This window comes from Amblyomma maculatum, chromosome 1 (assembly GCF_055883805.1).
Source record: "Amblyomma maculatum isolate TAMU_Amacu chromosome 1, ASM5588380v1, whole genome shotgun sequence".
Lineage (NCBI taxonomy): Eukaryota > Metazoa > Arthropoda > Arachnida > Ixodida > Ixodidae > Amblyomma > Amblyomma maculatum.
The window spans coordinates 320199329-320217118 of NC_139344.1; the positions used below are offsets into that span (position 1 = coordinate 320199329).

The 17790-nt window shown below is 40.7% G+C and overlaps 1 protein-coding gene across 1 annotated transcript; it reads right to left on the reverse strand.

Moving 5' to 3' along the window:
• Nucleotides 1-3218: 3218 nt before the first annotated feature.
• On the reverse strand, nucleotides 3219-7765 carry LOC146207247 (uncharacterized). Its single transcript, XM_084577911.1, has 2 exons — nucleotides 7385-7765; nucleotides 3219-6530 (listed from the first exon to the last, which is right to left on the reverse strand). The coding sequence occupies exon 2, from the start codon at nucleotides 6521-6523 to the stop codon at nucleotides 5861-5863; it is 663 nt and encodes a 220-aa protein (XP_084434037.1). The 5' UTR covers nucleotides 6524-6530; nucleotides 7385-7765; the 3' UTR covers nucleotides 3219-5860.
• Between the last annotated feature and the right edge of the window lie 10025 nt (nucleotides 7766-17790).

Consider the following 17790-nt stretch of genomic DNA (forward strand, 5'->3'; position numbering starts at 1 on the left):
TCACAAAATTAACCGTGTTTCGACGGCACCATTACTGTCTTACGCGGCTCGTGCAAACCGCCAGCCCTTGCAGAGAGAGAGAGTGTGTGTGTGTGTGTGTGTGTGTGTGTGTGTGTGTGTGTGTGTGTGTGTGTGTGTGTGTGTGTGTGTGTGTGTGTGTTTGTGTGTTTGTGTGTTACTTCAACCATACAACATGATATCGGGGCGTGGAACAAGACGTTGACCAAAAAGAAAAAAAAAGACTGCCAAAGAAAAGCCGCTTGGGCGACTCGTTTCCTAGACGCGGGGGTTCGTCTGGAAACGTGACGCACATATTTATTGATAAATATGTTTTACAGAGATGTTAGATGCGAAATGTCGCTGCATACGTATATTCATGGCTTTAAAATAATGCACCGGCTCTTAACAGACGACTGCTTTTGTAGCCGCTAAAGTCGGCTTCTTTGCGAACTGTTTTTTACATATACTTTGTATGGGCCGCGCTACCGCAATGCATTTTTAACTCAGATTATAGACAACGAGGTGTTTTAAAAGTAGACTGCCACCGCCATGATGCAGCATACTTTGTCACACATTTCTTTAAAGCGCCGGAGAACATTTAACGACCGGTACCATTTCTGGTGCTCTGTGAAACCAGAAAAATGTTGCGGCAAGTTGTGTTTACATGTGCTTCTATGGGTCGCCCTCCCAACTCGCACCGCCATACGTTTCGCGGCATTTTAAAAATACTTCGCCTCGGTAATGATATTTCATACTTTCACTATCTCCTCTAGGATGTTCATGGTTGCTCTGTGCGGAATAACATCATAGGTGCCCCGTGAAATGAGAAAACTGCTTTGAAATCTTTCGGTTCCATGTATTCCTATGGCCACTAACCCTAATTTTCACCCCCAGTCGGCCCAGCCTGGCGACAGAAGCACCGCCGCATCGTGCTTACGTCACAGATCGGTATTGGTCTATAGGTATGTAAACGATGTACTACACTGCTTTACCATTATCGTTCCTTCTTATCGTTCCTATCGGCATTTCTCCCTATCCATTCTATGTCCACCGGTCAAAGCTCGGACCCTTAACAATAGATTGCAGTTGCTGCGGCTGGCAATCTCTTGCGGTACTTTCCGAACATTATTTATTTGATAACCACCACTCCTACACATTTGATTCGGTAAATCTTTCATTCGGACTCATAATTTCCACGCTGTGCGCAGAAACTAGCAATTATGCACACATTTATCTCAAGACCAGATATTTAGTTGTTTTTTTTTCTTAAAAAAAAAAAAGTTTAAATAATCGCCCGAAAAATCCCGATGTCTGAATTTTAAGGCTGAATTCCTTTTTACGAGGGTCATTCTGAAAGTAAGTTTCGTCATTTATTTTCACATGGTAACTTTATTGCCCAAAACATAAACCATGATAACTGTTTTTCGACATAGTTGCTACCGACACTTGTCATAGTATGCCATGAGTTTGAAGAACCCACTCTAGTAAAAGTCGGTGCCGAGGAAGTGTCGCACAGCCTGCTGCACCTCGGCACTTCTTTGGAAGTAGTGACGCCAGAGAGTACGGGTTTCAATGCAGGCAACAGGTCCGATGGGTCAAGACCTGCGCTGCAGGCCGGGCGATCCAGTCTCTCCCATCCTAAGCGACAAACATGATCTTGTGTGAGGCTTGCCGTGTGCGGATTTGGTGTATCATCGCAGGGCATCGACTTTTACCAGAGTGGGTTCTTCAAACCCATCGCACGCTACGATAAAGGCCTGAATGTCAGTAGCGACTATGTCGAAAAATAGTGCAAGATGTAATTCCATGATGCCACGGTATATTTTTTGCGTCAATAATGTTTCCGCGTGAAAATAAATGACGAAACTTACTTTCGGAACGCCCCTCACGTAACCTAATTTCAGTCACAAAGTAGCAGCTAATTTTTCTTCCCGAATTTTTTCTGAAATTCAGGGACATTGCTTTTAGGTGTATGACGCGAACGCATTAATGGCTACTCTTTTCCTTTGCAGACAATTGTTCGCGTCCAGTGCTTGCTATTCTCTTAACCAGTAATATTTTATTTGTGTCTCTATTATCCCACACGTTCATTAGAGCACAGTCATGAGATACTATGGTATGTGTGACGGCCACCCGACATATATCAATCCCGGATTTAAACAAGCCGCGAGAAAGTGCCTGCGTGACTCTAGGAGCAGCGTGCTCAACTATGAACCGAAGGGTCCTAGATTTCGCTCTCACCTCAAAAGCGGAGCCCGAGATTCCATGTCACGCCGGCCATAACTCTTGATCTCGTGACGTCACACAACACGACGACCATGCACGGCCATGTCCCCAGTCAACTACCACCTGTTAGAGCCACGCCTGTGATTTTTCGCTCACCATGCCGACGTTGGATTTTCTGGAGAATGAAGCCTTCCAAATAAAAGCCGGAAACTAAGAGCTCTGCGTATGGACGGGAGAGATAGCAGTAAGCCTATACCTTTGAAAAAGAAATGATGGGCTGAAGTTGGCAGCTTATAGTTTATTTGCAGTCAACACTTAGTATGCAACTCTTGGCTGCTGCAGCTCGGAGCTTGTTCAAGAAAATCCCCAATACGCTTAATATTTTGGTGCGGCGCTAGCACCGTGTAGTACCTGAGATGTGTGAATTGAGTCCGGATATGCAAAGAAATGCATGGGCTCGGACATGAACATTAGAGCCATCAAGCTTGGTGTCAGTCGGTTATCGCACTATTTCAGTGCTCAGTTTTTCCATACCCTGAATTGCTTAAAAAGCCTGTGCCTTTGTGCCGGTATACTGTGCGATGTCACTTCACATTAAAGAACTCAAGATAGTCAAAATGATCTGGGGATCTCGACTACAGCATCCCTCACAGCCTGACACGATTTGGGACGTTAAACCTGATAAAACACAAGCCATCTCTGAAAGCACCTTTGCTGCAATCATCTAGTTTCTCCGGTAAAAGACTGTTCCCTACACCAATGTAGAGGAAACATTTACGAGAGCCAGCAAAACCAAAATGGTAGTATGAGTAGATATTATATGCAAACGTTTCTTTATTCGAACGAATTGCCATTTTCGATACCAGTTGAGAAATTCGTAAACATAAATTATGCAATGCCAGGAGCAAAAAGAATGCAACCATGTTTTTCCCTTTCTCTCGGTACCCAGTACTTTTCATTTTGTCATCATACCAGACTCCGGTCACACAGTATTCTTTTATCATATATAGCGCATTTATTCCAAAAGGTTGGGGAAGAAATTTAAAAAAAGCAACCACAGGCACCTTTCCAGCTCAGACAATCAATAAATGAACAATGGATATAAATGAGTGAGGCTCCTTAATAATATACGAAATTACTATTTAACTTGATAATTAAATGACTGACACACCTAAATGAAAGCAGAAGTCTCCATTATAATTTTCACTGCAATTATGCCTATCTCTCGTAGCAATCTACACAAAACCATGGCTTTCATACAGCTTTCATGCATTATCAAAGAGATATGTGGGAAATAAATATGCTAGTGCATAAACACATAAAATACACTCCTGGTATCAGAAGGGTTACTATGATGCTATGCTGAAAAAAGACTAGACCCTGGCTGCACAACAAATAATACACATGCAGCACCTAAGCTCATCACAGTATGTCTTTGGAAGTAATAAAAGACAGTAAATTTTATACAGCACATTTGTTTGGACTGTTTACTTGAAAAGAGTGCAACGATAGCTATGCTACTAATGAAAACTGAAAAATTCTTGATAAACATGAATAACAGAAATGGCATGTCATCATCATCATCATCATCAGCCTGACTATACCCACTGCAGGGCGAAGGCCTCTCCCATATTTCTCCACTATGTAAGCAAATGTAACACCAACAACTAGTCTACGTTGTCTAGCGTCAGCTAAATATAAAAATGGGTCACAAAAAAATTTACACCAACAATCTATGTCAGCATACTACTGCAAGGGTACCATAAATAAGCATTTTAATGAATAATTTGAGATGCTAACAGCATAACCAGGCAGTGTGTTAGATTGCAATAACTAAGAGCCACTAGCAAAAGTGACTAAGAAAACACATTAATAAGATGTGATATTTAATGGTGGTTGCTCCATGTTCTTTGCAGCTTTTGTTAACATAAGCATTGAAAACGTAATACCTAAACTATGCACCTGATCATAACAAACCTAACACACTGCATATGAGGCGTGCAAAGTTTGCAACAGTGGCTCAAGAGGTCACAAACTGTTGCATGAAAAAGATGTAGCAACAAAAAAAAAAAAAAAAAAAAAAAAAAAAATTCAGCCCACAAATTCAATTAGTGACATTGAAAGTAATGACAAATACATGATTTCTGACAATAATGGCCAAAACCTACATATTAGCATCTAAACTTTATCTTGAGATGCTTCAGAAAATGCTGACTAGGTGAAATAGTGATAAATGCATAAATTGTGTCTCATCATATCGGACAAGAGTGTAATGGAATGAGTAAGTAGTATGAGAAGTCAAAAAGAAAAGAAACAAGAATACGCACTACATTCCATCATTGCAATACCAAAGCACATTCAATATCAAACACCAAACAACCTTTGAAGAATATCAATTACCTAAAAAGCATAAAGTACTCACTTGACATTTAAGCGACAGACAATATAGACTACTGAAATGCTATAAATTTAGGAATTCCTGAAGTCAACTTGCTTTCAGTGTGAGAGTCCAGAATACATTTTCACAATAACCTCTATGCTTTACCAAAAAGGAGGATACATTCAAGCTCATGAGGCTCGGTGCATTAGTCGACAAGCAGATCGCGAATATGAGCGAGGCCCATGATTTTCTGAATATGTGTTTATTAAAGTTGGGGTGGTGGCATAAATTTTATTTAATGAATAAGTACTTTTCCAGGCTGCTCAAAAATGTTTTGTTTCCTCAGATTAATTTTGCACAGAAGAGAAACTGACATCAGTGCTTGCTTTCTGCAAGCCGACAAGGTAGCTAGAAATGAGTTAATAAAAAAATGTTTACCAATTCACTCCTTTCTCATAATAACTTCCTCAGCTTTATTAATTACCACTTTAGAGGCATTCCGATGGCGAATGTAGATCTTTAAGTTAACCCGAGTATTGTGAACATAATCATTCAGATTCTGCAGTAAACTGGAGTGCATTAACATATAGGCTGATAAGCGTTGTTATACAGTAAGACTGTAAGCTGAGAGTATATTGGTGTTTCTATTTCACCAAGTGTGCTTCGGCCTTTTCTGCAAGTGAAGCCATCACTTAAGTGAAAACAGTTAAACTGGGTGCAGAAAAGAATCAGATTGCCAACAATTAATTTTGAAAACCTTTAGAAATGATTCCAGTGCTACTCCTAGTTTTCATATGGCAGCTGAGCTCAGTACTCAACAAGAATTCTGCATGGAAGCCAATGCTTGGATAAAGACGTTTGGTTTTAAAAATTCTCCCAGGTCTACTAAAACTTGTGTTGCCTGATAATGAAAGACTGTGTTTATAGGTAAGTTCTTTTATTATCATATCCTTGAATGGTCTAGGCAAAAAATTTGTTTCATGGAAATTTCCCACTGCTCAACTCTTCATCGCCAACTTACACAGTAAACAAATGATTAATCTGTACATAGCTAACCTGCATGAATGTTAAGCCCAGGCTGATTTTGAATGTAGCTATACAAATTTTAAGTCAAACACATACTGCTTTTTACTTTCGGGAACTGCCATTGAAGATATTCTGTACTATAACCATAAAAAATCATCCCAACATTACAGCTAACACATCAACCAACACCTGTTAGAGAAAAACCTCCTTGGGGTTTAACAATGCCACTTAGTCGCACTTTGGTGGCACCTCTCCTTTCCACCAAGAGTCTGGAAACATATACTTGAGCACCTCAATGCCATCATGTGGGACATTTACTGAGGTACCCAAGAACGTTGTCTCCTTGAGCGGCGGTGTGAGCAGGGATTCTGGAAAACAGTGCAGTGTATCACATGCATTAGGTGGTAGTAGCCTGTTTTTCCAGCCGACCCTGCGAACTCTGTGCACAATCTTGTCCTCCTCAAAGACGTAGAGGTAAACCTCACAGGCACTGCTTCCATCCTTGAGTTTCGCCCTGTAGAGGCCATTTGCTGAGTCATAATAAGCTTGTACGCCATAGCGGCGAAATGATTTGAGCAGTTGACCTTCATCCAGCTCGGAAAGCTCTTCGTTGCGAAGACAGAGCTCGACTTTGTTGGTCCAAGGGAGAGGCTGCTGGTCTTTCAGTGCACCCCAGAGGGCGTAGTAACAGAGGTAACTTGAGACACCCTGAGCAGCTAGAGAGTCCTGTACCTTGGGGAAGAGGGACAAGAGGCATGGTGTTGTTTCTGCTGTACGACCACACCCATTGGCTTCCTCTGACTTGAGAATGTAGTTGAGGGCGAGCAGCACAAGGCCTGCGACCAGCAGAAAAACCAGGGCCCTCTTTCGGCGAAAGTGTGGGAGGTTCATTTCGAGCCTGCAAAATGGGTAAAGAGAAATATAACAACAGGAAGCAAGACTACAGCCTTGCAGAAATTCCGAGCAACAGTCTGTATAATGGGGAGAACTAATAATGCATAAGGTTAGCTCAGAAGACTATCAAAGCTACCACACGACTGAGTTGTGCGAAAATGCGAAACCAGCTCAAAAGTTAGTCAAGCTCCTCCTCGGCTTTTTATATAATTGTTTTTCTGCGTTTTTACTGGTTCAGAGAGAGAGAGTTACCTGAATAAATACGCTATGTCTAAGCACAACAAAAACGAGAACGCTACGGGTGGCAGCAAGCAATGTAACGGCATTTGACACTGCCAAGAGCATTCATGGTCTGACGCGATCATCTGCATATGTAGTTAATTTCTAGAATAAAGGGAAAGTACGGAGCCGATCATACTTGTCTAGAGCGCTCGAGGTGTGCGCTGTGGTTCAAGTCAGGCCAAATCTGAACGCACATGCTTTGCTAGGACCGACGAGCTTGTGCCTACGAGGTTCTTGGGGCTTCGCGGCTGCTTTAGAACGGAAGTGTTATAAATAAATTCAGAACCTTGCTCACAATTTCACTTGCTTTTCTCCGAACAGCCTCGCTCGAGCGCTCTACAGACAAGTGTGAAGGACTCCGTACGCTATGTACTGGCCCGGGAAGCAATGAAACGTCCGTGCGGCGATATGAACGGGAGCTCGACGTTAGAACAGGATGCCAGCTTAATAGAATTAAAAACTTGTTTATCAAACATGACCTGGCAAAGTATCCAGGCAGTTGCTAGCTCAGTGCACACTAGATGCTCGAAAAGTAAAAATGTTTAGCTTACAACTGAGGCAAGCACCGTATCTCACCCGTTTGCAGCGTGAGGACTCTACTTGTTTGTAACAGACTAATGCGCAACAGTTGATCTCGCGATGTCTTCACATATCATCTTTCATCAGCCACAACGCTTGGCTGGAAGCTAAGCGTCATTCCTTGCGCAGAGAACGCAACGAAACGGGAGATGCAAGAGCTACACAAACATTCCGACGTTGCAACAGCTGCCATATCGTGATGTCGACTGCGACGTGTCCGACGTGCTTGACGGAGCTTTTCCTAAACCAGACGCTGCCACACGATCACCAATTCCCGCATTAATGTTCGTTAAAATTGGAATCACATAACAAGCTTTTGTTAGTTTCTTTAAAGCGTCAGCCACAAATCATATCAAAACACTACATTAGTGTCACTTCAGCGTTTGTTGACACGTCCTACCACCTAGTGAATGAGAAAGCAACTACATTCATTTCCAGTTTCGGTTCCAAGCGCAAGGTTAGGGGCCGGAGCCTTCTATCTCCGTGTCCACACTTAACCTTCTTCCCATCTAAGCCTCAGGATATCCTTTCAAATAAAGATTTATGAATGAACGAATTACAGTTTCGTTTCCAGTGAGTGGAGCATTCGTTAGCACTGTCACGGGAAGAACGAAAACAAGATACTAAACAAATATCGAAGTCTCAGTTGCCCACCTTGGGGAGAGTATAGTACTACATATTTCCATAGCCTATTTCTACAGTTGACACTGGCATTCAGCACATCAATATTCTTTACACGCTTAGGTGCGCACCCGTACGAAAAGCACGTTTAACCAATGAAAATTAAGTTGAATCACATTTTTCATTCCTTTACTCAGAGCTAATTTATTGTTTCCTTGCCTGGGGCAATACAATCGCTTGGAGCATACACTCACGGTTGATCTTGAAAAAATAGTGCTTAGGCTTGTTGCTAACAAGTTGTACAGTTCTTCAGCTAATCACTTATAGTATAACACAATACAGTTAGACGTGAACCGACTATTTGGTTATAATTGACGAAAGCACTGCACCTGCAGAAGTAAACGTATAGATCTACCCTGGGACAGAAAATAGTGCCGTTGACGTAGAATTATGACAAGTCGTGCAGAGATAGCAGTTATATGGTATGGGTAATTTTAAAACGCGTCTTCCAACAATGCCTTATTATTATTTTTTTTTGCGCGTTTTCTTTAAGCTGTACGGTGATACTCAAACCACTTTTCTGCTTTTCTACTTCGTTCGTTTTGTTTCCGCTATCATTTACTTAGGTTCACCCCCATTCCTTCCGAGAACTTAAATTTAATAAAAAAAGATTTCTAATGAACAGAACGAGGATAGGGGAAATGCCAAGTGCGTCTTGGGGATTTCGGAACTTTGAGATGAAAACTAATTAAAAGTTGAAGGTTTGCATTTAAGTTTTTCAAAACTCTGTCTTATATTTTACGCTTCACTGCTACTTTGGGCCGGCTATTTGTCGTGCTTCATGCTGGCACGCACGCGAGTCGACCCAATAACTTGTGCGGCGAGCTAGGATGGTGGCGCCATCTAGGAAGATGCGGTCTAGCTCTGTGGCTGTTGAGCCAATCCCCGCTGCTCTTGCCGCACTAAGTTTAAATATGGATAAAGATAAGGACTTCAACTAACTCAAGGAACATACAACTACTAGTAGCTGCGCAGGGCAGCCCATATTCCATGCAAGTCTTACCCGTCACTAAATTGATAAAGGTCTGTGTCGGCTGCTTTGAGACTAAAAAAAGCTGTGGCTATTGGTATATTGGATAGTCCCGGTACTTTCGTTTTTACAGGCACGTCGCACGGACACGGTACCTTTTCGCCCTGGGTACGTTGGGGAGATGAAATCAACATTTCAATTTCCGACACCATATCTCACAGATTTTACTCGTAGGTTCGAGATCACAGCTACGATTGCGTGTTTGCGTCCACTATTGGTCGTGCATAGCCTGAGGTAATATAGTGTGGCAAATTAAAGTTTGCCCTATTCGGTGCGTCCACTTCAAGTGCGCCAGCAAAATAATGAACTGCTGATGCTGTTATGCGCATGACAAAGCACCATGCATAGTTGGCTGGTTGCAGTCATGCATGCAGTGTATGTGCAAACTGCAAAATTACTCCCGGTCATTTCCAAGCGAATCGAAAGCCATATGTGATTTGCTGCCGTGTGCTGCAGTTCGCTTCAAGACAGGCGATCGAGGCTTTTAATTCTTGCTCTACTTGTGTGCGCCGACGGCTCAAAGCTAGAGGCCTTTCGGGTAGCGCTACTCTCGAACCTGCAGGGTTTTAAGTCAATGCACGTGGAACTGCGCGACAATATAAAGCTGCAAGCTAGGCACTTGACTAGTATGTCCCAAACAACGTCACTGTGTTTGCTAGAAAGAGGATCGTTCATCCTTTCGGCGTCTCCTCATGCACTGCGGTGGAGCTCGTTACCACCTCGACAAACTAACCGGCCTGGTCATCGTCGCTGTAGTGAAATACAATATAATATATAGACCTCACATAAATTGTATGTGCATGTTACCACGGCTGTGAAGAGGAAACCAAATATTCTGACGATAAAAGCTTGCTTTGTGCAGTATGGCTGTGCCTTGTAGCTTTTACAGAATCGCAAGGCCGCGTTTTCGCGACGACGGATAACTTCGAATCATCGGGGTTACACATCAATTATCTATAGGCGAAGATAAAACAAAACTCTATCTGCTTGGATTTAGGGGGCCATTGCATAACCTTTTAAACAGTTATTTACATGATCGTTCGCAAGTCGTAGCTCTGGATATCAACATAGGCGTTAGCAGCAGACAGAGTTTGAAAGCAAGAGTACCACAAGGGCCCATTCTTTAACCATTGCTTTTCAATTTATTTATTGGTAGCTTCGCGTCTGTAATTTCCAACTGCACGGTCTTTCAGTACGCCGACGATGCCGTTATACTAACAAAGCACATTTCCTACAAAACAGCCGCTTCTTTACTAAAAGAAAATATTTGTAATCTAAGGAACTGGTTTTCTTCGAATGACCTTTCGATAAACCAACCGAAACCTAAACTGGTATGCTTTAGAAATACCTTAAAGACAACACTATTTAATGAATTTGTTTTTGTCTTTTACTTTTTTTTTGCACGGAAGCTGAAATCTTGTCTGTCATTATACTCCAGCGGAATGTATTCACTGTATAAAACATCTAGGTGTTTATTTTGATAAGGATATGTCATGGCACTGTCATATGACATATATTTGTAGCAGATTGCGAAGCATGGCATGGTTATCGTTTACAGCTAAATGCTTTCTTCCTTTTGTAGTAAAAAAAAAAAAAAGAAAACATTCATGCATGCACTTTCATACAGCGTTGTAAGGTATGGTTTTATCTTGTTCGCACATTGTTCTCAAGGATGGCATGACCGCGTGCATTCTCTTTTGAAAAGCACGTTGAAAAGTATTCTTATGAACTTTCCTCTCCCTCTTTCGTAAGCTTATTGAATTTCCTTCGTCTTCCATCATTTGAGTGCATATTAAACAAACAGTTGTTTTCCGACATTTTTGGAATCATGCCTTCAAGATTAAATAAGTTCCTACCATATCTCTGCGGAATTGCCAACGCTACACGGTTCCAAGATCATCAACACGATATGGAAAAGCAAGGCGATGTGTATAAGTCCTTACAGTTTTTAATTGCTTACCTGACCATGTATTTTCCACCACCTCAAAAACAAAACTTAAAAGGTTCTTGAAATTTCCTTAAGACATTATCATTCTCCAAATATGGGGTTCTAATATGCTTTACATGAATATTTTGAGTGTTTGTTTTATTTTGTGATAAATGTTTGCCATAACTGTACGCTCGCCGTTGATGCCGGGCCTAGCTCTTCAGCCTCCTGTCGGCTTTGACGGACGAGTCTGTATGTCTGTTAATGTGTTGTGGCAACAAAATCTTCTTCTTCTTCTTCTTCTTCTTCTTCTTCTTCTTCTTCTTCTTCTTCTTCTTCTTCTTCTTCTTCTTCTTCTTCTTCTTCTTCTTCTTCTTCTTCTTCTTCTTCTTCTTCTTCTTCTTCTTCTTCTTCTTCTTCTTCTTCTTCTTCTTCTTCTTATTTTTATTATTGTTGTTATTATTATTATTGTTATTATTATTCACCTTGCATGGATTCTACACATTTTTGTAACAAGAAGTGGGCGCATAGATGACGGTATCGCCCTTTTTGTAAACGATGACTGTGAGGTTTTTTCTGATGATGCTTTTGTGCGTGCGGAATCACTTATGGTCAAAGTGTGTAAGCAGTCTTTTTCTGTGCATCTGTTATCACTGTATCGGCCACCCTCGTGCAGCCTGTCAATGTTTCTGATGGAGTTTAATGAAACGTTGAGGCACTGGAGCTCAGTGGACCAATTTTGTTTGATCGGGGGCCTTATTATCAACATCTTATTCCCTGAAAAAGCGTCTCTCTGTGACTATCTTTCTACACTATCTGCTTATGGTTTTGAAACGTACAGTTGGAGCCCCTACTAGAGTGGAATCGGTTGATAATAGACTATTGCAGTCTTGCATAGATCATATTGCGGTCAGAGCTCCGAACAGCTCGTTTAGGTCATGTACTATTTTAAAAAATGTTGGCTAAGTATTATTTCATAGTATGCCGTTTTGTATTACCAGGTGCTCTCGGAAAGAAATTTGTTGGACTTGCATTTGGGCAGCGCAATTGCCCTATTCCTATATTCATTCAGTCCAGTCTCGACAATCTTATCGTTACCTTTTATTGGACATCCTTAACTAAAGAAGTTTCATCGGGCAAAGCATATGAAAGTTTAAGTATGCAACTGAAAAAAATTTGAAGCGTTTTGGTCTCGGTTGCTAGCTGTAAACCGGGTAGAAGGGATCACTGCTGGATAAGCACGAAAATTCTTACTGCAATTTCATACAGACAATTTCTGGAAACGTTGCAAAATAAATCCGAGTAATCAAGTACTGCGATTAGAATACAGGTCGGCAAGGAACAAAGTTGTTGCCCTTCCGTGTGACGCTAAATGCCGCTACTTTTCTTATAAATTCCAGCAGTCATCAAATCATGAAATCAAAACATGGTCGTTGGTTAATCATCTCAGAGGAGTGTGCTCCAGTAAATGTTCGGTTTTTGACTGTTTTCCACAACCACCCCAGACTCTGGCAGATGCCTTCAGCAGGCACTTTATAAGAACATCCCAAAGTACTATCCCTCCTGCCATAAACACACAGCTAACGTTGACGCAATCCATATCTGCGCCAGCTTATTTACCGAGAATTTCTAGGTGTGACCTAGAAGAAATTCTTTTTAGCTTCCGTCCGAACAAGGCTACTGGATATGATGGGTTATCATTGCACATCCTTCGAAGGAATTTTAATGTTTTGTGAGATATCGTCCTTCATATTGTCACGTAGTGGTGACGAGGTCGACGACACAAATGAAGGGGTCGATGATTGCAATAAAGAAACCTTTATTTGGGCTGACTTGCGCCCGCAAAAGAATTAAGCAACTCGGCGGCGGCGATAGCAACAAACGCACTCGTCGGTCGTCGAACAAAGAATGCCCGTCACACTCGTCAACGCTCAATTTAAAGGGTGCACAGAACAATCTAGATAACGTCGCAAACAGCTACCAGCACGGGCTGGAACATTGTGGAAAGACACCCGAGTGGCCGGAACCTTCGAGACAGATCTCGGTGCATCTTGCGCTACAGCGAAACTGATAAAGGTGTGACTCGCGACATCGAGCAATAAGAAACAAAAAATACAGAACTGATACGCGATCCGGAATCAGAGTGATAAGCCTGTATGCCGGCGGCTGTTAAAAAACAACAAATACTGTTTGAAGGTTTCGCGGCAATATATACCTACTTGAAGGTTTCTTGGAGGGTGATGAAATCCCAGGCCGCCTAAAAACTGCAGTTATTGTACCTCTACACAAATCAGAGAAGAAAGATAAAATTGAAAACTACAGACCAATTTTTATTTTACCAGTACTTGCACGGGTCTTAAAAAAATTTATTTTTCACCGCATGCCTTATTTTCTGAACAAATTTTCGATTCAGACATCGTCAATTTGACTTTGTTTCTGGGCGTGGTACGTTTGCACTGCTTGAGGAATTTTACGAGGAACTCTTCTCAGCTTTCAATCAGAATTTTTTCTCGTGTGCACTTCTTTTATATTTATCGAAAGCGTTCTACGCCATGAGCCATAAAATATTGTTAAGCAAACTTTATATGTTAGGATTCCGCGGGCCATTTTACTACATTCTCAGAAATTACTTGAACAATCGTTTTCAAGTAGTCACTACCGATTATAAGGGTGTTTTCAGTTCCAAGTTGTCGCTGATTGCGGCTGTTCCTCAGGGGTTAATTTTATCGTCTATGTTTAATATTTTCACCAAGTACTTTCGTTTGGAAATTTCGGAATATTTGGGGTTTCAATATGTTGTTGACACTGTGTTACAGGCGAAACATCTTTCTCAGAAAACAGCGATTGAAATTTTGCAAAATGACGTGAATAATGCAATGCGTTGGTTTACTACCAATTGACGTGTTCTCAATGCAAAAAACAAAAAAAAAAAAAACAAAAACGCACACAACTTGTTTGCTTTCGCTCTCCACTTAAAACTAGTTATTAACAACATGCCCCTATAGTTGCGTAAACCGAACTGTGTTATATGTCAATGTACGCCTAGCCCATACATGGATAGTGTTAAGTATCTTCGGGTATTTTTCGATAATAACCTGTCGTGGCATCTTCACTTATTGTATATTTGTTCAAAACTGAGGTCAACGGCCTGGTTGCTGCTTAGCATTAAGAGTTTTGTACCCTTGGCGGCAAAGAAAATGATTGCGCATGCATTATGATTTAGTGCACTTAGATATGGCGTCACTTTCTTCGGCCTCTGTTCGGATCGTTGGATTTGCAGGGCTGACAGTTTTATAAAAATATTCAAAAGAACATTGCATACAATACCCCTGTAGTAACTGCTGAAAATATCTTCCGCGAATTGGTGTAGCCGAGTTTTCAATCCTTGTTAACCGAAACTGTTGTCAAACATTTCTGGAATTTCGCTTTCAAATATAAATGTACTGCCACAAGAGAACTTACGAAGCATCGTCGTTATGTGGTTCTCCGATCAGCCGCAAACTATGGCGCTGCCAGACGCTGTTCATATGTGCCGAACATTTTTGACAAGTTATCAGAGAAGATATTTACCGTGACTTCCAAAGGGACACTGAAAGAACTGTTGAACTTTTGTGAATACTAACCATTAAAACACTTTTGTAATTCGTCTTATTCAGCGCTTTAACATTTTGTATTGAGTGATAATTTGAATGTAATAGTGTTCTTCTCTGCCATTTCCTTTTGCTCTTGTTTATTTTTTATTGTCTTCACCTCTTGTTTCATGCTCTAGGCACGATCACACAAGCCAATATTAGGCTTAGACTAGCCTGTTTGAGCTTGTAGTGCTTGGTGGTGAATAAATATTTATAATAATAATATTATCATTAGTATTTTATATTATTATTATTATTATTATTATTATTATTATTATTATTATTATTATTATTATTATTATTATTATTATTATTATTATTATTATTATTATTATTATTATTATTATTATTATTATAGATACCTATTAAGTTCTGCTTTAACAAAGCCGTATCAACGTGTCTGCGTGGCCTAGTACTAGCGTGTACTAGTATACTCTACGCCTTATTTCTATCCCACCCTCCCAATTCATAGGATAAGATTTGGTAGCTCCTGCCTAGTCATGTGAGCTTGTGACGTCACAGAACCTGCCAACCGGTAGGTACCCGGGCATGCCACCTGCCAACTACCGCCTGCCAGAATCACTCCAACAATTTTTCGCGTACAATCTGACGACGCAGGCATAGCTGACAACACCAGATTTTTTTTGCAGAACGAAAATTTTAACGCTATCGCCTTAAAAGGCTGAAGTGAAGTAGCTCTATGTGCACTCATGCGGCTATTACTAAGGAAAGCTATAGCTTTCCCCGCTGCGCTCTTTCTAGGGCAAAATAGTTTTGAACACTTCAGCCTGCCAAGGTGGTTAAAGTTACCGTGTTTCACGGGGTTCAAAACTGAAAACGAGTCTTGTCCTGCACACACGAAAACTCAGAAAAGCCTTGAAGGAGCTACCAAATCTTCTCCTATGAATTGTGCGATAGTGAATAAAGAAATTACAAGTGAAATTACAGCTATTTTTTTTTATCAAGTTACGACGTTATGCTGGAAAGATCGTGATTCCAGATGATTTCATCTTGATATTCTGATTTCCTACGCACTGAAGTTTTGTACGGAGTCGCGCCTATTAACAGAAAAATATCGTTTTAGTAAATCGCTGCTCAGGTATTCTATTGTTTTAGTCAGTTGTAGAAATTAAAGTGTTGATTACAGGGCTTCCAACGGAAATCACTGGTCATTCGCCTGTATGAGCATAACGGTTGTTTAAAATTATCGAATACAAATTTGTCCTTGAAACCCACGAAAGGTATTGTAGTGTAGTCTGTTCAGGTTAACTGTACGGTATGGTGGACATTATTTACGTGACAATATACAACCGAAAGATGAGTAAATAACTAAAGCTATCTAATCAAACCTATAATGTTTTACCTTCAGCGCTCGTGATTAAATTGCAAAGTTGAAAGCTGCCCAAATCAATAAGTGAACCCAGTTTTTAAAATTTCAGAATCGACGTTGTGGTTTGCGGTATCGAAGGTTACAAATGTTCTTGTAAGCTCTTCAAATTGGCCTCTCCATGCTATACGTTGATAAAACGAAGCCATTTAAATGAAATACAGACACAGTTTACGTTATTTATGACGTAAAGAATGTCTGCTTGGTTTTTGTGGCAATACTGCGCGCAGAGACGCAATTTTAGCAATGCGCACTGCTGAAAAGCCATCTTGACAAATTCTCCAAAGCTTATTTTTCACGTTCGATATAGTGTCGATTCAGAAATTTTGTAACCTTGACTCAGATTAAGGTTGAAAGCTTTCAATTTCGCAATATAATGCTGTGCCCTAAAATTAGAATTTATAATAAGGTCGGTTAGTAATTTGATGTAGCAATCGTCTTTTCATCCACTCCTCCACACAAATAATGTTCGCCTTGCAGTACAAACTACTCGAACTTGCCACAACGTCGTATTTTTAGGGGTATTTGGAAGGGGCTGCCCACCGAAGTCGCCCCAAACATTGACACCGCAGCATTCAGACGGTTAACGGTAATATTTCACCGTTATTTTCATTGTACAGCTAAGAAACAATATGAGAGAGAACACGGGAGCTCGTGGGCTCCACGCATTGCAAAGCACTGCCACCAACACAAGACGAGAATGGGTAGCACCAGGGGTATGCTCCGAAAGAGCAGCCGACCAAGCTTACTTTGGGTGCGTATTTACCACTGATTCTTATAACCTCTCGGGGACAGCGCATTTGAATGCGTGGAGGCCACGCGGTCCGTGTTCATTCTCACATTGCTTCTAGCTGTACATGGTCGTCTTGCAACGCCCTGGTGTAATGTCTCACCAAAAACCTTTAATAAATAAATAAATAAATAAATAAATAAATAAATAAATAAATAAATAAATAAATAAATAAATAAATAAATAAATAAATAAATAAATAAATAAATAAATAAATAAATAAATAAATAAATAAATAAATAACAGTATATAAATCTGTATAATTTAAAACATACTAGATTATGGATTTAAACTTTAGTATATATGTCATGTGTTATTATCCAGGTAAATAAACCAGTGTAAACCAGTACTACAGGTTTGAAACACAGTGGTTTAAATACACAAACCAGTATATTTTTCAAATAATTTATTACAGACTTTTCTGTCCAAAGTCCTAAAAGCTACGCCTGTGCGTCAGTTAAGATGGTTTTTATAAGGTAGACATTATTTTCGTAGTAGGTGTACAACCAAAAGACGATTAGTAAAATTCGATAATCGACTTATATACATGTATGTAACATGGCATTATTCAATAATTGTGATAGTGAGCAATCTTGACTTTAGATTGCTAAAAGCATCGCCTAAAGTTACCTTATGTTGTATGCTGTTATGTTGTAGAGTAGCGTGTTCGAGTCGGATGGCAGCCTACTGGTCGGTTCTATTCTCGTCTTGCCTTGCTATCTTAAAGGAGAAATACGAGTTCACAGCGCCAGCCACATCGGCCACGTTATGTAGCTTCTTGACGTCAAAGAACATTTCAACCAGCAATTTACCGGCCATGTCACCAGCCATCTGCCCGAGGAATGCTCGCAATTTTTCGAGGCAGCGGGGCTTCGAATGTTTGGCGCCACCAAACAACTTTTTTCCGCACATGGACGCACAAAAAAGAATTAGGCACGTAACCTCTGCTTTAGGGG

Excerpts from the sequence above, each read along its gene's own strand:
- LOC146207247 (XM_084577911.1), bottom strand. The coding sequence starts at position 6,523 with ATGAACCTCCCACACTTTCGCCGAAAGAGGGCCCTGGTTTTTCTGCTG.